The sequence below is a fragment of the Dothidotthia symphoricarpi genome (assembly GCF_010015815.1).
Source record: "Dothidotthia symphoricarpi CBS 119687 unplaced genomic scaffold P153scaffold_7, whole genome shotgun sequence".
Lineage (NCBI taxonomy): Eukaryota > Fungi > Ascomycota > Dothideomycetes > Pleosporales > Dothidotthiaceae > Dothidotthia > Dothidotthia symphoricarpi.
In genome coordinates this window covers 666489-688642 of record NW_022985014.1, presented here as the reverse complement: position 1 = coordinate 688642, position 22154 = coordinate 666489, and the positions used below count along the sequence as shown (strand labels likewise).

Below are 22154 nucleotides of genomic sequence, written 5' to 3'. Positions count from 1 at the left end.
ATGTACATATTTCTGTTCCCTCGCCCACAAACACGTCTCGAGCAATACATCAACACACCGCCCCAACCCAAGTCAAGTCGCCAACCCATACTTCAACAACTCCACATTTCCGCACTCGCAGCCTAATAGCTAGACTCTGATGCGCGGGTTAGTTTAGCCTCGCCGACGGAATCGAGATAGTCCCGAACTCACCATCATTCCAATACAGCGTATCATGCTGAACCTCCGGCCCCGTCGCAGCAAACTCCCAGCCAAATTTAATACGAATATACTGCATAACATGGCTCGCAATCTACCCCATCACAACAAAGTCAGCAGCAGCACGCCCCATCCATACAACATCGAACCGTTGCAACCACCTCCCCGCTCACAACATACCTTCAAATGCCCAGCATCCGTAGGATGCCACTGCGGCCCGATATCATTATGCTGCAGGATCCCCGTGCTGTTGAAGTAGTGCACAAACCCACCGTCTTGGTAGTGCTGATACACGTTGTAAATCTCGTCGACAAACGCGCCGGCCTGCTTATACGTGTTTCCGCTCTGGTAGAAGCCGTTCCACAGACTCATCAGGATGATCTGCGCGTCGGGGTACACGGTGTGCACGTCCGCGACGAAGGCGATGTAGCTGGATAGATACTGTGCGTTTGTCACGTTGTTAGCGGTATTATTATCGTTTGTGCCGAGATTGATCAGCACGATGTCCGCGGACTGGTGGGCGGCAAAATCCCACGGCTCGGTTGTGTTGCTGGGGTAGATAGTCAAAGCGCGGGCGTTTGTGTCGCGCGTCTGGAACCATTGGTATGTTTGGCCGCGCGGGTTGCCCCAGCAGTTTGCGTCGTGCAGGCAGATTCCTGGGTGTGCGGTGACGCTGAATTCTACGTTGCCGAGCCCCGCGCCGATGGTGTAGCCGAAGCCGCTGAAGGCTTCGTAGGTGGCGTACATGCCTGCTGTGAGCGAGTCGCCGATGAATTCTAGGGATTTGGAGTAGTTGGGGAGCTTGATTAGGTGGGATGGGCGGGAGAGGTGGATGGCGGAGATTTGCACGCCGTAGCCCCAGTTCTGGGTTGGGGAGGGTTAGCTGGGGTTTTGGGATTGGGGTTGTTTTGCTCCTGGTTAGTAGTCGGGGGTGTTTGGATTGTAGAGTGATATGTCCGTGACTTCCGCGAATGAGGCAAGTAACGAAAGAAAAACGAGACGTACGGTGACTCTCATCTCAAACGTAAGTGGTAATTGATCGGGTAGCGTGGCATTGAGACCAGGCGTACTTGGTGACACGAGGTGATGAGTTGCGTTTGCCGTGACATTTGTGAATTGCCAGTCCAGGCCTGCAACGCGGTAGGCAATCAGAACGCCTTGAGATGTGTACTCGCCAAATGTGATTGCGACATCTTGGCCTTCGAAGCCGAATTTCAGCCCTGGCGCTCTGGAGGAGATACAAGTTAGATGCCGCTTTTGGGGAGTGATGGCGTGGTGTGGAGACGTACGCCCACCAAGAGATATGCTTCTTGTCCCAGCGTCCCTTGTAGGAGAGCTCTGTCGCATTCGGTCCATACGTCTTCCAGCCGGTCGTGTTTGAGCCTATGGATGCGATTTTGGTGTCTGGATAATTAGTCTCACGTACTTGTCCATTCTGGAGAATAACAGAGCTGGCCAGAGTTGCAAGCGCCAGGAAGCTTTGAAGAGTTGAAACAAGCCTCATGGTGGTTGTGATCGGACACGAAGACCAAGGACACCTTCAAAAGGAAAGTAGAGGAAACCCATTGTAGTAATATAGATTTGAGACGTGAGAAATAAATAATGTGGAGCTACAAGGAAAGATATTAAGCACCAGCCTCGAATACTAGGATCAGTACAAAATCTATTCAACGGAAGTCTCCCCGGTGTTCCTCTCGGCGTGTAATTCTCCGCTGCGTCTGCGGTATAGCTGGGTGGAGAGTGTGGAGTCGCACTTCTCCACACTCGCTAAGTCAGCGGCGCCCTCGCATGGCGATTCACATGCCCTTGTCACCTTCTCCATCCGGACCTGCAAGGGCTATCCCTCTACGCGAGCTGGCGGGGTCAGGTCGTCTTCGCTGTGCAATATACAGATCCCAGTCAGTGTGGACCGAGGAGGATGTTTGTACGGAGGTATGATCCCGCGCCTGAAAGAGAATCGTTTGTTGCTCGTCAATGCAGCGACTCGGTTGCAAGATAAAAGCAAGAGAGCATCCACTCCAACAGAGCGGCACGGTTCCTGATGATCGCGTGGCGGATCACTACGCGCTGGGTCCATCAACTGCCGTGCAGCACCCCACACGGCAAGAGGGTCGATGATGATGTGTTCGGACGTGTGTGGGATAGAGTGGTGTGGGCGGCTCATCAACCGTTGCTTCTTCGTTGGCGGGCGTCTGCAGCAATATGGTTTCGGCAAGTCTCCTTGGCAACTTTCTCCTCATCGCGCTGAGCTCCCTCTCCTCTCGAGCCAACGCCGTGCACTTGGACTTGGACTTGCACCTGCGGCCTCTGTGTAACGTTGCAAAAAGACAGCCTGTAACAGCTGCTAGCCGTTTGCAGCACCGCCAGGCTGAGACGCGCGCCGGCAATGCTTCGTAGATAATGTGTACATATGTCCGCCATCCCCGTCGCTGAACTGGGCCTCAACTCCAGCGAGACCAGGTTTCTACAACAACAGATCGCCGTCTCGCAACAGGGCAGCAATTCGTCTCGCGCCGCCTCGCACGCCTCTAGTCAGGGCCGCCTCCTCCTGGATCCCTCAAGTCTACAGGCGCTCGGCGCCCACTTCGACCGCTTGATGTACGCGATACAGCAGCGATGGCACTCTGTGAGTCCACCCTCGATCCTGCATCCTGCATCCACAATCGTGATATCGCCATGCTAATCGCCCCACAGCTCACGCAGCAGACGCAAACAGCCACCCAGATGCAGTACGACCGCGCGGGTAACGCCATCCAGATGGCCGACATGGAAATCGCCCGCTTCCGCTCCATACTCCGCGAAATCGACGAGCTGGAAGTCGAATTCGACAAGGTGCGCCGCATTGGCGAGATTGTCAAGGGCTTCAAAGCCCGTGTCGACCATCTGGATCGGCGCATCTGAGATGCACACGTGTTGTGGTTGATGTGCACCTTCCCACCACTGCAAATGCACCTTCTTCATACAGACAAACACACCTTCACAGCTTCACCACTACCCAACACCCGACCACAACATACTGCCTATACTCCCTCCCACCTCACGACTCACGAAACTCAACAGACATACCAAGTCCCCACGGACAAATCACAGCTATTAAGAAAGGATGCCTCACGGCAAGGATAAAATTGGATGGATATCGAGAAAACAGGTGCCTCACGGCCGTCGGCGTTTTGTTGTTTTCTCTTTGGAACCTTTGCGGAAATACCCAAGTCGAGTTTTGGTCTTTCTCCCGTCATCTTCGATTGGTTGTTGCACCCCCAACTTCGGGGTAGATTTCGTTGCTTTTTGCAGGCTATCGCGCGCCGGACCAATGCTGCAGGAACCAAGCTATTTTCTTTTGCTAATATGTGCATAATTTAACGTTGTTTCTTTGCAGAACTAGCTCTTCTACTACCTATCATTCGCTCTAGGTTTCCCTGGTCTCTTTGCCGCCCACCTAGGTTGTTTATTCGACCTTGCATAAATACGAGGACCATCCCACCTGATGACATCGCGCACCAAACACAAACGCACATGACATAGTTTGCAGCAACTTCACTACAGGCTACTCCTTGAAAGATAACTACCGATTTCAATTGCTCGGCTGACGCACTCCAACTGTCTTCGAAAGATCCCTAAGAGGACACCAAAAGCGAACCAATCAAGCTTCATCGTCACAGATGTACAAAACGCCTCGCACTGCATGGCCGCACTATTTTGAACGGCAATGCATCCGCCTCAGTTACACGGCTGTTCCTGAATAGGAAAGCCTGCAGCGCGCGTTGATCGATCCATGTAGTATGCCCGGAACAAGACTCGTGGCACACGTGTGTCTATTCTTTGGGTTTGTAGCCGTGGGGTTTGGCTCAGCGTGTTGCACCGCTCGGAGATGGACGAATCGTCATGTGACGAAATGAGGTAGGACAGGGGGATCGACCAGGCAAAGTTTAGCATTGTGCGAGGACGTATGGTGGTGAGTACTACCTATGTCGGTACACTGCGGTTAAGTGATTCTGCAACCCACGCCACATTGATAACTCATTTGTCATCAAGTGAGCCTACCCTACAACCCATGTCCTTCTCCCGCGTGTTCTACATGTAGTACTAGTGTCGCGTATCATTCACATGCAAATTCTCATCTCCGCTCTCCATCAACCGCGCAATGGTAACCGCCTCTCTTAGCGCCTTGCCCAGGTGCCCTCTCACACCTCCTTCCTCAAGCACCATTAACCCTCCAATCGTGCATCCTTCTGCCGACGTCCCCTGGTCTTTGAGAACACCTGGGTGTACGCCACTCTGCAGCATCTCCGCCGTGCCCTTCATGCTCTGATAAATCATCACCTGCGCCTGCGCGCGCGGTACCCCAACCGCGACCGCCGCATCGATCAAAGCATCACAGATAACAGCGAAGAACGCCGGTGTGGAGCCTCCAACAGCGGTCGTGGCGTTCATGAGTCGGGGCGCAATGTGCACTGTCTTGCCTATCTGCGAGAATATAGAATCGGCCATTTCCATGTACTCGCGCGGGAAGCTCTCGCGCGGGGCTTCAATAGCGGTCAGGGATTGGGAGACTTGAGCCGCGATGTTGGGAAGCGTGCGAAGCACCCAGATCCTCTCCTCTTTGCTCAACAAGGTCACGTTCGGGGCGAGCAAGTCCTCCAGTGACTCTCTCGTCCAGCCAGCGGCAATGCTGATGAGTAGTTTGCCCTTGAGCGCATGTGAGAAGCCGTTTTGCTTCAGCGTGGCCTCGACATCTGATGGATCTACGCCGAGGATAACGATGTCTGAATCCTGGACTGCTTTGATGTTGTCGCCTCTTGAGATGCGCAGTTTTCCTGATTCTTTCTCTTGCCCGAATTGCTTCGTTAGTCGTTGCTCCGAGGCGGGGCTATGTACGCAGGCGATAAAGTGGTCGAACTTGATGGCTTCTCCGTCGTCGGGAGCCTTGAGCAGGCTTTGGAGGATGGATGTCCCCAGGTTGCCTGATGGGGAAGTTAGGCCAAGATGATGCTTTAGCGGGGTGTTGTGGACATACCACAACCCACTATGCAGAGCGTGAAATCAGCCATCGTATGTGGAGGTTGATGTCTGTTAAAATAGCTATCTACAATAGAAGCTGTGCAGGATTGCTATCACGTCAGACGGTATCTTCTGATGCTTGTGAGGAGATGGTGGTTGCATTGCGAGCGTACTTTGTAGTCAATGGAATATTCGGGTCTCCTTCTTCCTGATTGGAGTAGACGAGCGATTTCGGCCAGGAATCCGTCCGCTCGGCTTCGATGCCGACTGGCTTATCTGCTTCGCTTTCTATGTCTTTATTATCGTCATGTATGATGGTAATATGCAGTCTCGATGCTAGCCGGGCAATTGTATATAAATGTATGGTAACCCCTCTTGAAAGACTGAGTTATTGCACCTGAGATGGCGAGGTAACTAGTTCTTCAACTATGGTCAAATCAGTTCCCCGATATTCTGGCCAACTAGAAGAAGTCAAAACTGAAAGACATCAACATATTATCCCATTTTATCAAATAGTCAAATCATGAGTGCCAGTTTGACATACTTTCCTTGGTAGAGGAGGGACCATCCCGCTTCTTAGTTATACCCCATTTTCAAAACAGCTTTCTGCGATCTGGATAGAGGAAGCCAAAGGTTGTATTCGAGGTGTATGGGTATACAGATCGAGGACAGAAAACTTATGCACATCTTCATATATGGATATGAACCTTTCAACATACGCAATATTGGTCGAATTTGAGAGGTGTGATGCAAATGTATGCACTGTCACGCTAAGGCTTTTAAGACGGACATGATGTCGACACGACGGGCTCTGATTAACCGATAACCAAGCCGAAATTCGTAGGGTTATTTCGACAGTTTATGGGAGAGGTCATCATATTTTCTTTAAGCCCCGCGTAGGCGCGTTTTTGGTGTCGAGTTTCGACTCTTGAGAGATATGCTCTGCTGTTCTATTGGCTGAAATGCGACACTTCATGGGATACCCAAAGGCCGGTGCGGACACTTATTGCATTAGGTTGCAGTAGTGCGACGCTAATGTGGGGGGTGAATGCACATACCAGTCCCCTTCCTAAGTTTGAACCATTCATCCCCTCAGGGTACCTTTCAGTAAACTCACGGATTGGTCAGATTATTCCGATCATCAATCCTAACGAATTGAAGAGAAGCGGAGAAGGGCTTGTATTTAGGGAGAAGACCACCATACCGGTAGCCAAACCACCCAGGCTCTGCCCCCTCTCACACATGCCATTGTATAAAGCTGGGTCGCAGCCCAAGACTCATTGCATCGCACATCACAAGTTATTCCATCGCCAACATTTTGAGCTAGTTCAACCATGCAAGCAGCAGACCACTGGTTGAATCGCGTAGGGACAATTGATGAACTGACGGCATCATCACATGGCTACGTACACTCCAACGTACCGCTCTGTCCGCCGCCATGCACATGTCCTGATTGTCAGACTTACTATTACACACTCCGAGAGCAGGGAATCGATAGATATCACTATACCAAGGTACTCGCTGACGAGGAAGCGAGAGCCCTGATAGCCGGACATACCAAGCAGATCTTCACAAGTCAAAAGTATCTCCGTCATGCCGTACAACATCATGGCGAGCACATCCTCAATCGCTGGCGGAAGCGCACTCAATCCAAACGAAAAGAATTACTCTTGGCAACAGAGCCAGCTCTACCTCACAAGAAAGGGCTCGTCGCTGAGCTGGATTATTCGAATACGAGCTGGCAAGTGTCGCGAGCAAAGTACAGGAAATACTTCCTTCTTCCATATCTTGACCTCGAGACACTTGCCAACAATCCAGCAGCTCTTGTAGGCCTTATACACGCCCGTGCAAACAGTTCCCCGGCGGAGTGGGCACCGTTCGACCACGAACAGTTGAGATCATCCTGGGGTTTGGGCTTACTTGACGCGGAATTCAATGCAGGAGCTGTTATCATGTTTGGATCGAAGTACGGTACATACACGAAATGGGAAGCGAAGGCGGCCCATCGATTCGATTTGGTCGGATTCCCCCGCGCTCAACAGATATTCGAAGCTCAAGCTACCCTTATGAGGTTTCTCCAGCAAGTGGTAGAGAAGCTACTGGAAGGCTTACAGGATGCCGAGGCTGTCTCTGCTGTCGGACGAGAATCAGTCATCGCACCAGGATTAAAGATGACAAGGGGCTCTGCCGCTTGGTCCAGCTTCGTGCACCGGCCATTCCTCGCGCCTCCTCGATTCGATGTCGACGCACTGTTGGCTCTTGTCAAAGCAAGGTATGATGCCACAAGCGACCATTTGTGGCTACTCCAGACCGAGCCGTCGTACATGAAGCGCTACATGCGCAAGCTCGGTCAAATGGAGAGTGTACAAACGGACAAAAGAAAAGATGTCGGACTGGCTATGATCAATGGGGAGATTATAGGCGATATAAACATTCATGTCTTTTGGCGTATGGCATTGGTGGAGTTCGAACACCTGCAGAAGGTATACCGACGATACCAGGACTCTATTGTATCTGGAGCGCCACTACCAAAAAAGATCGACGACGTGCTCGGCGCTCTCGAGCTTCAACTGGTCAATCAAATTCATAAACGCTCTAAGCAACTCGTTGCTATCACCAGTCAGCGACCAGGGTTTCGCAACATCTACGACTATGAAGATGCCACTCCCGTCGAGGGAAAGAACAACAAGTGGAAATATGAGGTAACGCTCCAGATCAAGGAACAGTTTGCATCAAAAAAGAACGATAACACTTCTGGCCAAGCTCGAGCATATCGCACCGAAAAGCTGTGGTGGATACTCACGCAACTTCAAGGCCCTCCGGATAGTGAAACCCGATTTCGCTACGCCATGCTGCTGGACATGCTCGACGATCATCTTGCATCCTCCACTCCCGAGGAGCGTGCGCGTCTAGATGAAATCCTGTATGAGAATCTGTCAGACTATGTGACCTTGATAGAACTGCTTTGGGCTATCCGTATGCACTGTCCCCGAAGTACCATCCGCTCTATAAGCGATTGTGTACAGACAGAGGATCGAATCTACTGGAGGATCATAAAGGGTAGAGATGTGATCACATCTTCTGATAACATTTCCATGATCAAATCACTCACAGTCTTTCGGGCTACGACACCGCCCAGTGGTCAGCGTAACCATGGTTGGCTCCAGCAATTTGATAACTTACACAGCGCTCTCCGAGACTATTGGCGAAAGACATCCAGTGTTTATAGAGATATGTTCAGAGGCTGGGGCCTCTCAGCCAGCGATGTGGAGCTTTTGATGGAAAGTCTAATGCTGTGGGACAACTCTGAATATACCTCACGACTTGACGCAAAGCGAGAGCAAGTCTTAGCCGACATGCGGAAACCCAAGGCACTGGAGAACGAGGATATGTTTCTGCCACTACCAACAACGACAACGAGCGTGTCAGCCGAGTCCGATGTAGCTCAATCCAAAGCCAAAGTGAAAACTCGCGGCGAGTCCCAGCCTCAAATATTGGAGAAGCAAGAACAGGCTGTTGAACCACAAGAGCCGGCTGTTGTAACGATGGAGCTTTCTAAACGTTCATACGCCACTTTTCGCTCCATGTTTCCTGCTACTGCCGAGGAACGTCAAAAGAGCACTGAATGGGGCGTTTTTGTAGACAGCATGGCAGACGCAGGGTTCGTAGCTAAGAATGGCGGAGGATCGATCGTCACATTCGAGGACGGAAAGGGTGGAGGGAAAATCATATTCCATCGGCCCCATCCAGAGCCGAGCATTGACCCCGTTATGCTTCAGTCTATGGGTCGTCGTATGAACAAATGGTTTGGCTGGACGCGGAACACCTTCGCACTGGCAAAGAAGTGAGCTTACGTTGCCGTCGGGCAGCGGTGCGATTGCCGTTGTGACTGACTGCCGTCGCATTCACGGTTATGTTTTATTCCAGTTTCTTGGGTTTCTGCATTCAAGACTGTCCAATTAAGGACTGTTGCTATTTTTATATGATATAGGAGAACGCGCGCCTGCCAAAAGGGACTATGGTGGTGATATTGGCTTCAAGGGACAATCTCGAGCGCCTCTCAATACCATAGAGAAAGCAGGCAAGGGCTTGTTGCGTCTGTGGTGCGGCACATCTATAAATGACAGGTGCTGATTTTACACTGGCATGATTGACGTCGCGCCAGCAGGTATTTAGCTGAAGTAAGAACACGTTTACTAGCCGCTTGGACAGTCTTATCACTTTATGCAGCTTGTTAATCCTCTAGATGAATACCAACCTATTACCCAGAGATGTAGGCTCTTTAATATGGCACCAAATCATCTCTTGTTTTGGATGTCGCATATATTGTCTTGCACAAGTCTTTACAGGGAATATACACACGAGTCTTGCCCTTCACTCTCAATACCGCTAGTCTGACGCACTTCACTTAGCGCACCGTCGCAAATAGTAACATGTCTTGAACGAATACGCAAATCCCTCTTAGGTGAGCGTTCTTCGACTGGTGAAACGACTTCAGCATGCTTCTACACGCAGGACGGGAAACTAATTCTTACTCGTGAACCAACATTTTCGTAGTGAGCAAAGAGATCATTAATGAATTTAGATTAAGGCTAGACTGATTACAAATATATAAGCTCCATAGTAATAATGTATGTGCAAACCAAATCCCTGTAACACACCGTCCTGGGTAGAAACAATGCGCTTGATGCATACAACCCAATCCTCGTCTATATGACATAGTCTTGTGACGAAATGTTACCGCCGTCTGTCTTCTGCATTACCTCGTCGATGTTGTCATCCTTTGATCTATGAATCAATCTTCCTCATCTGTGGATTCATCCCCGTGATGTATGCGGTCCTCGTCCTCGTCCCCGTCCTCCTCATGTATAAACTCATCATCTGCCAACAAGTCTGTCCACCAGTTCTCGTCGCCAGATCGCCAACCAGATTCAAGATGCAAAATACTCTCAACTTCATGCATCAGGTATTCATGATTGGCGACAAAGTGTTCGGCTATGGCGACTCCTGGTCGACCATACTTTGCCAGCTCTGCGGCGATAATTTTCCATTCCTTCATCATACACGTCACACCTTCCCCTAGTTGGATAGTTAGCATGTGGGCCGGAAGAACATATCGGATCGTATAGGCAGGTGGGTAAAGATTATAGAGAAAACCCTTCTCTGTCGGAGAATGATAACTCGGTGGACTTTCACGGGAGACATATCAGAAATTGACGTACATGAATAATCGAAGTCGGTGTTGATCTGATAGTAGAACCGTACCTCTTTTTGGAGTAGCCCTTTCGTGATGGTCCAAAAGTTCATGGGTAAAGGTCCGTCCCGCGCCATACTATCGTAATCGACATAGAGCCAACGAAGATTGATATTTTCGTCTGGCTCCGGGAGGATGCTGAGTAGAACGTTATCTAGATGTGCGCCAGGAGAGATTGAAGGACCCATATCGAGTGATAAAGTCCTAAGACTGGCTGGAAGAATATCTCTCATTTTCGGATATCCTGCCCAACCTGGTGCTGGCGTCCATTTTTTGTCGACCACAGATCCCCGTGGCCGACCCAGCAGGGCCATGAACGGGACAGTTAGGTGTTCAAGAACATGAAACCGCTGGAAACCCTCAGCTCGTGTCCATTCACGATCAGGATTATCAGCCATCCACTCCCGATCATTGGGGTCCATACGAAGAACCTTCAAGGACTCGCAATGTGTTTCCAAGGCGGCGAGTATCGTCGCACACCATAGTTCGTTATTTTCGGGCTTCCCTTCATAACGATCGTTTGCGCAGACGCACTTGAACACTGATAGCGACTTGCAGGAGGCAATCATTTGCGTAATGATGCAAGCTGGCGCTTCAACATTACTAATCCTGAGCGTTTGGATCTCTGATGTTGCAGCTTGTATCGGCCAAGGGAAGCGTCCTTCGCCTTTGCGTGCACGATATATCATGGCTGTTAAACTCAGATGTTTGAGAAATGGAAGGCAGAAGAGATAGACCAAGTCTGAGCTGCATGTAGCCTGCAAATTGAGCTTTACAGTACGCAACCTCAAGAAGTTGTTGTTCTGTGGGGTCCCTATAAACACGCCTTTCGCAGCTTCAATGATCGATGCGAGCCAGATTGGAGCCGTGCTACGTCCGACTCCATACAATCCCGAATGAATTGTTTTGATCCGAAGATGTTCCAAGTTTGGCGCCCGCGAGACAATGTTGGCAATTTCGAGTTGGCCTAGATCGGGCTCCGACCAACTATCGATGTTGTACCGACTCAAGTCATGAATAAGGCTAAGATCTGCTTTGATTTCATCCATACTTCTCCCTTTATATTTGCAACATGGACCATTCTCTAAGATGTTGACATGTTTGATCTTCTGGCAGAGGGAGGGGTCGGCATGGAGGCGGTGTATGAAACCAGGGATTGGTTTTTGGTACAGGGTCTCATAACGTTTGTACAACATTTGTACAGCGATTGGATAGATGTGACGACATGTTCGCGTTAGGGCAGCCAGTGTACGATAGGAATCGCTAAAACTCCAGATCTCGTCGCGGGGGTCCAACTCTTGGAGAGGATGTATTTCGTGCGTGGGCCGCAAATGATCGAATATCTCGCAAATAAGCTCCGTAGGGAGCGAGAGAAGCCCAGTCATCGAGGTCAGGGTTGATAGTCAAAAATCCGTGTTGATGGGTGCAGAGTGCAGAGAGATAACACTGACGTCGGAGTTGGGTATGAGAAAACGTGGCTGCAAAGCGAACGTGAGCCATTTTAGTCTTGACCCTTGCAGAATTGTAGAATCGCGCCATCACGTGCGCTAGTAGCCAGTCGTCATCAACGAACAAAACAATTTGAAGCGGAACACAACTCGGCATGCATAGAGCATTATTGACTTTCAGACTAGTGTCATTGAACGAGTGTATATTAAGGCAAACACAAAGCTACACTGATTACGAAAGGTTCGGTGTGCATCTCTTCATCAACCACCATTCACCTTGTCTTTTTGTCCGGTCCTGCAGTACCCCTCAATTTTGCCAGTTTGAAGACCGAGGTAAAGTACCAATCGAAGATCCTGTGCGGCAAGTAGCTCCACCCAAACCATACAATCCAGCTCATTTTGCCTTCCCAAATCCATCCCGGTCGACCGAACCAGCTCCCTCCGCCTAGTACCTGTCTCACACAGCTTCTCGCATACTGCTGCGTGTCCATGCCCAACTGCTGGCTGTGCGTCAACCTCCTCTCATAATCGGCAGCGAGAGGCTGCATATAGGAGTCCGGCGGCAGTACACGATGTGTTCTCGCGATATTCGATTTGACACCACCGGTAACAACAGTCAGAACGCGTACGCCGAGCGGCGCGAGTTCGACGCGTAGCGTGTCCGTATAGACGTGTAACGCAGCCTTCGACGCGTTGTACGGTGCACCCCAGACATAAGGCATGATGCCCGCGACGGACCCGGTCTGTACTATCGTGCCTCTGGTTTCGATCAAGAGCGGCGTAAACTCCTTGCACATCTGCATGACAGAGAAGACGTTGGCTTCAAACAGCTCGTGGAGCTCATCTTGGTCAAAGTCGAGAGCAGGGACTACATAATTGCGCCCAGCGTTGTTGTAGAGAACGTCAAGCTTGCCGTTCGTGATTTCAGTCACACGCGTGCGCAGTTCGCGGATTGAGGAATTGCTGGTGAGCTCGAGGGGCAGATAAGTAATGTGCGGGTTGGGCGAAGTATATTTTGCCGGGTCGCGAACTGTCGCAAGGACATGGAAGCCTGAACAGAAGAGTCAGATAGATTCAGAGGGCTGTGTATGTAAGTGCTCTTACCTTTCTCTGCGAACTCGAGCGCGAGGAAGTGGCCAATGCCTCCTGGCGTGCAGCTGCTTTTATGAGCTTACCTTGTCAAAGTACACATCTTCCAGCTTCGCAGCCGCTTGGGTCGAGGATGTAGCTTACCCTGTGATCAGCGCGTACTTTGTCCTCTCTGTACTTGTCATTTTGCTGAGCTCGTGTTCAAGTTCAAACTCGAGTGCTCTGAAAACTTCAAATTGCGGGCCTCGATCTCACATGCCTCGGCCGCTTTTACCTATGGCATTACGTCATGCTTGACCTGCATTCCTCTCTGTCTGACTCGTATTGCTCCTTTGCTCCATCACTCCAACATCAGCATCGCTATTCCTCCAACACTCCATTTCTGTTATATTACCAGTTTGAAGTGTTGCGTAGTGTTATATCGCGTCTATTTGAAAACCCCTAGTTTTGACATTTCTACACATTTGAACGGAAACATCACTATAGTTCACACCACACAATGACGCCCTCAAAATGGGTTCAAGACAATGCCTTGACCCTGTTACGTCCAGCGCTACTCTTGCAAACTGCGATATACCGTATGTTTCATATAGTGCTACCCGTCGTTCGATGCATGTCATGAATATCCACTGATGCATATCAGACTTTATAATGACAGTCCTCACACTCGTTTTCATTCAACGACGCCCCTTCGCACTCCTGGATCTCAAAGCTCTCCGCTATAAATCCTTCGCCCGTCTCTGGAAGTACAATGGCGAAGCAATGTCAATTGAAATGCCTGGACCTCTGACCGAGCTCCTCTCCACCTGCAAAGGGGTAGTCCTTGACATCGGTCCAGGCAGTGGAGAGATTCTGCCCCGCTTCAACCCTAATTTAATCACCGCCATGTACGGCGCGGAGCCTGCGGAAGACTTGCATCCCGGACTGCTCAAGAATGCGCAGAAAAGCGGCTTCGGCACAAAATATCACGCGCTGCTTTGCGGCGCCGAGCCCGAGAGTCTGATTCCTGCTTTGCACAAGAGCGGGATATTGAATGTTAGTGGCAAGAACGGTCTGGCCTCCGACGGCTTGTTCGACGAGATCTGCTGCGTGAGAGTCTTGTGTGGTGTCCCGCATCCAGAACAAACCATCAAAGAGCTCTACCAGCTTCTAAAACCAGGTGGTCGGATGGTCATCTGCGAGCACGTTGCAAATCCGTGGCGGACGGAGGGCCGAGTTGCGGCGCGGTTCATGCAACTCATCTTTACCGTTCTCGGCTGGCCGTTCTTTATGGGTGGCTGTAAGCTGCAGAGGCATACAAAAGAGTTTTTGAGAGATGCAGGGCAGTGGGATAAGTTTGACCTGGAATATTATGGTTCTAAGGATGTAGTTCCGTTCGTGGTCGGGGAGTTGGTCAAGAGGGAAACGCTTGGAGAAAGTGTGGGTAATACTGACGACGAGTTGAACACTCGTAGCCCTATGGAAGGGCGGGTCAAGCAACGGGGTCCTATGGAGCAGTCGTATGCGGAAGTTGTTGGAGAGTTGACCCTGAAGCAGGGGACCATGGAGGATGCTGGATCGAATGTGACGAAACCGCAGGGAGAGAGCGGAGTATCCCTTGATAAGACCTTTGCGGAAGCTGTTAAGGAGGATTGAAGCGAGGGAAAAGCCAAATCCTAGGAGTTGGAAAGTCAGGTGTAATACTGACGTACTCAATCTCATGAAGAAGATACCAGTAAAGAATCGGGTCCCCAACGGTATGAAATGGGCAGAAAGATTCGACATCATATTCTATCGGCTCTACCTTCTATTACTAGAATAATATTCCAGCAGCCGCGAACAGTACTACAGCCATACCTCCTGCAACAGACAACTCAGATGCAGCACTTGTAGTCTGCTCTGCCGTATTACCACTCGTTGTCGAAGTGCGAGTAAAACTCCCGCTCGAAATAATCCCAGTGGCAGTTGTACTCATAGCCGTATTCGACTCTTTAGTTGTTGTTGTCGTCGCAATCCTCGCACTCGTCGATACCGACCCAGGACTCGTCAACCCTAACGTAGCCGTACTCTGCACTGCTTCTCCGTCGCAATTCGCCGTTCCGCCCAACTTGACAACCATTCCCACACCCGCACTCGGATCTTCCAGCCCATTGTCACTCTGCCACTGCCCCACATCAAACGCCTCTCCCTCCGTCGGTAGTTTCAACTCTGAGATCTCCTTGCGCTTTGGATTTGTGTACATCAGCCAGCTGTACTGCCTGTCGTTCCCCGTTTCACCGAACGCGCCCGGCGCTTTGTACTCCAACAACGCGGTGGAGGATGTGTTGACGTTAGTGATGTCAAAGTTATATTTGAAGTTCGCGCGCGCGTAGTGTAGTGTGCGTGCGTTAGGACACGTTGTGTCGACGAGGACAATGGTGTACAGTATCGTGGGTGATATGCCGCTGCTGTCGCCGAGGGCGAAGGTCGGTTCTGATTCAACGGCTACGGATATGTAAGCAGGTGGTTTAAGTAGAGTATTTGGAGAAACTAACCGTCTTTCTCGAATGTTGTACCGTCTGCGAAGCCATTTACTGCTTCGTTGGTGTATGATACTTGAAGCTCTTTGTCGCTAAATTCCAAACTTGTTTGCAGGTCGTCGGGCACATTTGCGGATTTCTGCGCTCGGGAAAAAGATGCTGTTGCTGCGATGAATGCCGCGTATTGGAGGTATCGAAAGGCCATTACGAGCAGTGGATGATTAAGAAATCAGGCGATAAGATGTCTGTTACCGCTATGTTATACGCCAACGTCTATTTCCTTTATATGATCTGGCACAACAGAGATTGTGAGTGAGTTCTAACATCTGGACGCGTTACACTCCCAGGCTTTATACAATTTCAGTCAGCGTGTCGTATTGCCTAAGTCTATGCACAAATGAGACACTAAACACCGCCCCAAACCGCAGGAGGTTTCCAACTCAGTATGCGTCTTCAAGATGTTGCTTAACTTTTATCCGCCAGTTAGTGTCGAGACAATAGCCGCCATGTGACAGCCGTCAACAGTCATGTTGCTGTTTCAGACGCGTTTTGGAACTGAGGTGGCCGGGCGTATCGACCATCACAAGCTTCTTAGAGAAGGACTAAATTGCCACGCCGTATTTGTAACCTTTTATGATTATGGCGCGTAGACACTGTACGTTGGCTGCGTTTAGGAGAAGACTAGAAATTTCCAGTCACGCCCAACCAGACGCAGTTCTGATGTAAGAGCACTGCGCTGTAAAAGACATGGAGCATAGAAATCTCCACAATGGATATTTAGCAATTTCCACCGAGGATGCTCCCATATTATTGAATATGTTCACGCTGGACGTACAAGAGTTATGTTCTCGCACGTAGAAGCAGTCGAGATATGTGCCAGATCAGCCCAGCTCTGGCTCCGCGTCTCTGGCTCTGTAATCCGATGATGCAAGATCAAGTCAATAGTTCATACTCTTTTGGACCAATACAAGGTGTCATGTAACCCCATCGATGCGTCAGTTGTTCATGGCGACCGTTCGCCAGAAAAGTTGAAGGTGCTTCCAGCGGTAATTTCGAACATTGCGATACAATAGCGGAGTGATAAGAAATCCCAAGTGACGGCAAACCCTTGCCAGAATAGAAAATGCTTGAATCTCTTTGTTATGGTCGAGTAATTGTTTCGAGTATCTGAACGAGGAGCTCGTTGGGCAGCTAAGCAGTCAGATGAAGCCCTTCCATAGCCCGGATGATTACGAAATGTAGAAATCAATTGTGTTGGCTGAGCACCAAAACTGAGGTTGGGTAGATGACCAAAGTACTAGGCGGCACAATTCACGCAGGAGTGGAGACGGAGAAATGTTTCTTGGGAAAAAAAAGCTCCACAAGACCGGCATAGAGTCTGCTATGTTTGTCTGAGTTTGAGATAAATGTGGGCACGATTGAGTACGGACGATTGGGTTGGTATTTCTCTGTATGGGGTCCGGGATGTGGTTGTTCCGCGCCGGGGACTTGGCATGGCGGCGCTCAAGCCTAGGCGAGCCCACGCGAAATATTGCAGCTCAGGCTATCCAACCTCGAACACCCATCCACCTCCCGACAACCACCACAACACCGCCAAAATGACCAAGCGTACGGATCCCCCGCTGCTCGATCGAGACAAATGTTGATTGCGATACAGGCACCAAGAAGGTTGGCATCACCGGAAAGTACGGTACCCGTTACGGTGCCTCGCTCCGTAAGCAGGTCAAGAAGATGGAAGTGCGCATACCCCAATGATCCTGCCTCGGAGGATGGAATGCTCACAACTGTTCCCAGATCACACAACACGCCCGCTACGTGTGCCAGTTCTGCGGCAAGAACGCTGTCAAGCGCCAGGCCGTCGGTATCTGGAACTGCCGATCCTGCCGCAAGACCACCGCTGGAGGAGCCTACACTGTCTCGTAAGCGCTCCTGATTACCGTCGCACGATACATACTTCTACTGCAACACGGGATGCATGCATCGGGAAACTCGCGATCGAACAAGACTAACCAAATCACCCACAGGACTCCTGCTGCCGCCGCCACAAGGTCAACGATCCGTCGTCTGAGGGAGATTGCTGAGGTTTAAGGGAACATTGGGCACTGGGATGATGGAGTTCTTCGAGCGTTTCTCTGCATTGGCAGCTATCATACGATAAGATGGCTTGCAGCAGTCTACGGATGCCAGTCCTGTAACGACTACGGTTTTATCAGGACTTCTCACAAAACAATGGCACGATCATGATCAAATGGTACACGCCCGTTCTGCCGCGTGATGTTCGAAGCTGGAGTACGGGTAGAGAGGGTTAACGTGTAGTTCGGATTACCAACCATGCTAAACATCCCTTCGACCCATCGCCATTCTTTGGATAAGCTGATTGCTTGCTATTGGTCATCTTACAATACGACACAAGTTTGCGATATTCCTAGTACATGTGTTTACACACGCGAAATCAGAACAAATTGGGTGCGTCGACGACAACGGATCGCTAGCGTTACATCACGTTACGGAATGCTACATTTCACTACCTGATGTCCTCCTACCCTGGTTCATGACGATGTGTTCCCTTTTGACAACATCACGCGTTGTGCTACAGATGTTGCCCTTCTCCCTGCTGCATTTGGTAGGAGAAGTCCTGGGTGCTGCACGAATAAAAGTTCTAAATTTGTCTGACATCATAGGCTCTTACTACTCACCTGTACAGATCCTTTTCATCATTCACCAACGAGGAAGTCAATAGTTCTGTTTACGTCTAGATATGGCGAGTTCCGCCTTACGTTCTCTAGCAGCCACAGACCGTGGTGCATTATATATTGTTACTTGTCAGCCATATATCGTTGGCGATCATGTCGAATGCGCTCGAATGCTGTACTTGTGGGAACAGTTGCCTTTGTGTGACATGTATCCGGCTAGCTGTCAACTTTGAAGTTGTTCCACAGTGCTAAGACGGATAGGTAAGACGCCGATGTATGGGTTCGTGCTTTGGGCATTGGTTATCTTCCAATCGTAGAGAAGTTAGTGCAGAAGAGTCAGTCATTTGGGCTCTAGTTTACAAAAGACCACGATCAACGTGTGACGCGCGTCTCTCTTCAGACCTCCTGGATTGTGGACATCAACAAATTCAGGCCTGGGTAGGATGTATCTCAGACTACTTCGTTTATGTATATTCAAAATCGACTCGCTTGCTGTACATTCGTGAGCAGACATCCCAGATCGAGGCCAGTTTCTCTGGTGACTTGTGATATTCAGTTATAAGAAGTGCCACATTCCTGTCGTTGCAGCGCTCTGCTCGTTGAGCATGATGATGATGTGCATAATCAAAGACGTCGATCATGTATGCGGTGCAATACCTCATACTTGCCATGCGCTTTGATCTGTCACCCCTGTGTGCTTATCACCTTTTGAACTCGGGCTTTAAAGCTCATTCCTTACTCGTTTCGTTCTTGATGACTTGAGTGGCATGCATGACACGTATAGTTGAAAACATTCGTTCTTCGCGCATGCATTCGTCGTTTGACATTGCGACTCGAGGTCGGCGAGTACAGTACATAGTAAGGCCAGAAAGTGGGCTCTAGCGCCCAAGATTACACAATCACGCATGATGTTGCGAAAAGACAACAGTACACCTCCCCGTACACTCGACACTGATCCTACACGGTGGTCCGGCTATAGTGGATTGATCGTGGCTTTTTTGTTGACGCTTGCATCGGTAAGTATCTCTCCTCCGGAGCGGTTGCCCAAGGAACATCTCTGCCCAAGAACCGTACACGCACCGCTCCGTGGACCGACCATCTAGAACGGCGTCGTCAGTATCCACGCCATCGAATCCAGAAGACATGCTGCAGGCACGCCGCTAGTCATCGCGAAAATGTCGCCGTCGTCATTAAGTCGGCGAGGCAGATCCTTCAACTCGGCGACCTTGTGCGAGGATTTTCCCTTGTATTCACAACACAAACACTATATGCGACCACAGATATCACCCCAGAAACAAGGAAACCACGCTGATAGATAATTCTTCAACAGCGAGATCCAAGCGATCATGTGCGGCGCTACTTCGTATATCTGGTGAAGGGGAGATTGTGGCGCCTCGCTTGAATACGCCATGATTGCGAGAGGCTAGACTGGCGCTGTCACACTGAAGGTCGCCGATCAGTAAATATGGGGATTTTTGCGATTGGTAGGTACGGCTAATGATTGTGATCCGGCAAAGGGATAGTGAGCAATGGCTCGGAGTGAGCACAACGACGAGTAAGGTAGTATCAGCACGTGCTTGTAGTCGGTCTTCCTAACACATTGCTCACTTCATCCTCTTCTTGAAACTGTCTATCTTTGCTATATCGACGACGTGTAGGATCGTCAGCTTACACGACCAGGAGGAAATAGAAGAACTCGAAAGGGCCAAGGATGTTTACACCTGTGGAGACCACCATTGGTGCTCTGCTGATACATCAGGCAACCAGTAACCTCCTTTATCAAAACGGGAATATATTGGGAGTTTCAGGATTTTTACGACGAGTCTTCTCTACGCCAACGAAAGAGACGGTGGCTTTTTTTGTGGGAATGGCCGCAAGTCATCTGCCGCTGAAAGCCCTCGCTCCTCAACTCATCACGAGTTACCCTCCAGTTCCGAACACAATACGAGGAATCTTGGCTACATTGGGTGTTGGGATTGCAGTGGGATGGGGTACAAAGGTGATAGGAACTCATGGAACTAGAATAGGTTGAACGGCGTGCTAACGCTGAGCAGGTATCAAACGGATGCACTTCTGGACACATGCTCTGTGGTCTTCCAAGACTGAGTGGACGATCCGCTGCTGCAGTTGCGACGTTCTTCCCCATAGCTGTACTCACACACCATTTCGTCAATCCAACGCTATACACCCAAGTTTGTTCAGGCGACCAGCCATGCTATACGCCCGTCTACCCTTCGGCATCGGCAACAGCATCCCTCGTGCTCCTCGCGGCACTCAGCATGCTCGCTGCCAGAACAATACCCTCTTTGATGTCCAAAACGACAACGACCTCTACGAACGAGCTAAAACGATCCGGTATATCTACCCCATCCGCCCGTGAAGCAACGCAGTTCTTTTCCGGCCTCCTCTTCGCCCTTGGCTTACAGGTTTCTCAAATGTCGCATTCCGCAAAAGTTAGCTCGTTCTTCTCTTTCCCTGTTATGCAATACTGGGATCCCTCACTGGTTCTAGTAATCCTTTTCGGCATGTTGCCGAGTCTGTTCGAGATACGACGCAAGGGCTTCAGCAGTTCACCGTCGTTCGCAAAGGGCTTCTCGCTGCCGAAAAAGACGTTCAAGGACGTTGATGCGAGGTTTTTGGCGGGCGCTGCGACGTTTGGCGTGGCATTTGGGTTGACAGGTGCGTGTCCAGGACCAGCGGTTCTGAGAGCGTTTGCGCAACCGGTCTGGGGAGCCTTGTGGATGGGTGGGTTCTGGGTTGGAGGTATGTTGTAGTATAGGGTGACTTATTCCAGCCTTTTATGATGCCCAGCATCGAGGTAGGCGATTAGATTTGATGAGCAAGGAGACATTTATAGATATAGCCTGACTTTGGTGAAAACAGGCTTCTGGCACTTTCAAAAAAGGAAAACTGCTTTCCCTGCTAGTTATAAATAGGCATATTGTTCTCTACTAATCTAGGTATCCTGTGGCGTTCTGCCCAGACATGGAGATGCATGTAACTAATTGACAAGGCTGAGCTCTAGGCGACTGTCTTTCCGCATCTCAACCTTAGCCTTGTTAATCTCACCCACCACACAATTCCCAATAACTTCGTTATGCGCCTACTCAACACCTCTACTTTAAATCTCCACTACTTTGGTGACGATATACCGCTTTATGTGATTCTCTCCCATGTTTGGGGAAGAGGCGAAGTCACCTTCGATGATATCGACAAGTCGCATGCGAAGGGCATGCTCGGTTACAAAAAGATCGCGGAGTGCTGCGACAAAGCTGTTCAAGATGGGTTCGAATGGGTCTGGATCGATACCTGCTGCATAGACAAGAAGAGTTCAGCGGAGCTTTCGGAGGCTATCAATTCGATGTACAGATGGTACTGGCAAGCGGAGATATGCTATGCTTATCTTAAGGATGTAGCCGAGGACGAGGATTATGTAGACGAAAAGTCCAAGTTTCAAACATCGCGCTGGTTTCAAAGAGGCTGGACGCTTCAAGAATTGCTGGCCCCAACAGTAGTCGAGTTCTATGGCCGATCGTGGGGGCTCCTAGGAACAAAGTCAAGTCTTCTGGATGCCGTCCATGCAGCGACGAAAATCGAAAAGAAGTACCTTGTTGATCGAGATCTGATCAAGAACGCGAGCGTAGCAACGAAGTTCAGTTGGGCCTCGCTAAGACGGACAACCCGCACTGAAGACATGGCGTATTGCTTGTTGGGACTTGTGCATGTCAACATGCCCATGCTATATGGGGAAGGAGAACGCGCCTTTTTCCGCCTGCAGCTGGAAATCATCAAACAGACTAACGAGCATACAATATTTGCCTGGAATCCCAACACAGGAGACAGCCGGCCATCACTAGGTGTACTTGCGCCGTCGCCCACCTTTTTTAAACTTTCCACACAGATCTCTTCTCATGACTGGAAAAAAACACCGAGTTCCACGTACGAAATGACAAATAGAGGGTTGCGAATGAAATTA

General features: G+C 50.1%; 10 protein-coding genes across 10 annotated transcripts; 6 read left to right on the top strand and 4 right to left on the bottom strand.

Annotated features, from left to right (window-relative positions):
* Positions 1–122: 122 nt before the first annotated feature.
* On the bottom strand, positions 123–1702 carry P153DRAFT_384152 (acetylxylan esterase; the record flags this gene model as incomplete). Its single annotated transcript, XM_033670314.1, has 5 exons — positions 123–136; positions 193–292; positions 379–1062; positions 1204–1426; positions 1488–1702. 5 exons carry the CDS (start codon positions 1700–1702, stop codon positions 123–125), a joined length of 1236 nt encoding a protein of 411 aa, XP_033525324.1.
* A 906-nt stretch (positions 1703–2608) lies between these two features.
* On the top strand, positions 2609–3099 carry P153DRAFT_384151 (uncharacterized protein; the record flags this gene model as incomplete). The annotated part of the gene is made up of 2 exons (XM_033670313.1): positions 2609–2824; positions 2893–3099. 2 exons carry the CDS (start codon positions 2609–2611, stop codon positions 3097–3099), a joined length of 423 nt encoding a protein of 140 aa, XP_033525323.1.
* Positions 3100–4281: 1182 nt separating this feature from the next.
* On the bottom strand, positions 4282–5246 carry P153DRAFT_384150 (pyrroline-5-carboxylate reductase; the record flags this gene model as incomplete). Its single annotated transcript, XM_033670312.1, has 2 exons — positions 4282–5159; positions 5213–5246. 2 exons carry the CDS (start codon positions 5244–5246, stop codon positions 4282–4284), a joined length of 912 nt encoding a protein of 303 aa, XP_033525322.1.
* A 1380-nt stretch (positions 5247–6626) lies between these two features.
* Positions 6627–9032, top strand: P153DRAFT_251278 (uncharacterized protein; the record flags this gene model as incomplete). The annotated part of the gene is made up of 1 exon (XM_033662711.1): positions 6627–9032. A coding segment is annotated over one exon (2406 nt), but the record flags the coding sequence as incomplete, so codon positions are not given.
* A 3048-nt stretch (positions 9033–12080) lies between these two features.
* Positions 12081–13200, bottom strand: P153DRAFT_313072 (NAD(P)-binding protein). The gene is made up of 3 exons (XM_033664867.1): positions 13132–13200; positions 13003–13055; positions 12081–12949 (listed from the first exon to the last, which is right to left on the bottom strand). The coding sequence occupies exons 1-3, from the start codon at positions 13170–13172 to the stop codon at positions 12171–12173; spliced, it is 873 nt and encodes a 290-aa protein (XP_033525320.1). The 5' UTR covers positions 13173–13200; the 3' UTR covers positions 12081–12170.
* Positions 13201–13486: 286 nt separating this feature from the next.
* Positions 13487–14622, top strand: P153DRAFT_287034 (uncharacterized protein; the record flags this gene model as incomplete). Its single annotated transcript, XM_033663501.1, has 2 exons — positions 13487–13565; positions 13631–14622. The coding sequence occupies 2 exons, from the start codon at positions 13487–13489 to the stop codon at positions 14620–14622; spliced, it is 1071 nt and encodes a 356-aa protein (XP_033525319.1).
* Positions 14623–15046: 424 nt separating this feature from the next.
* Positions 15047–15690, bottom strand: P153DRAFT_269289 (uncharacterized protein; the record flags this gene model as incomplete). Its single annotated transcript, XM_033662891.1, has 2 exons — positions 15047–15450; positions 15501–15690. Coding segments are annotated over 2 exons (594 nt in total), but the record flags the coding sequence as incomplete, so codon positions are not given.
* Positions 15691–17083: 1393 nt separating this feature from the next.
* Positions 17084–17573, top strand: P153DRAFT_384144 (ribosomal protein L37ae; the record flags this gene model as incomplete). Its single annotated transcript, XM_033670311.1, has 4 exons — positions 17084–17093; positions 17143–17222; positions 17280–17404; positions 17510–17573. The coding sequence occupies 4 exons, from the start codon at positions 17084–17086 to the stop codon at positions 17571–17573; spliced, it is 279 nt and encodes a 92-aa protein (XP_033525317.1).
* A 2316-nt stretch (positions 17574–19889) lies between these two features.
* P153DRAFT_287060 (YeeE/YedE family integral membrane protein) lies at positions 19890–20952 on the top strand (the record flags this gene model as incomplete). The annotated part of the gene is made up of 2 exons (XM_033663503.1): positions 19890–20177; positions 20233–20952. The coding sequence occupies 2 exons, from the start codon at positions 19890–19892 to the stop codon at positions 20950–20952; spliced, it is 1008 nt and encodes a 335-aa protein (XP_033525316.1).
* Positions 20953–21275: 323 nt separating this feature from the next.
* Positions 21276–22154, top strand: P153DRAFT_257832 (HET-domain-containing protein; the record flags this gene model as incomplete). The annotated part of the gene is made up of 1 exon (XM_033662792.1): positions 21276–22154. A coding segment is annotated over one exon (879 nt), but the record flags the coding sequence as incomplete, so codon positions are not given.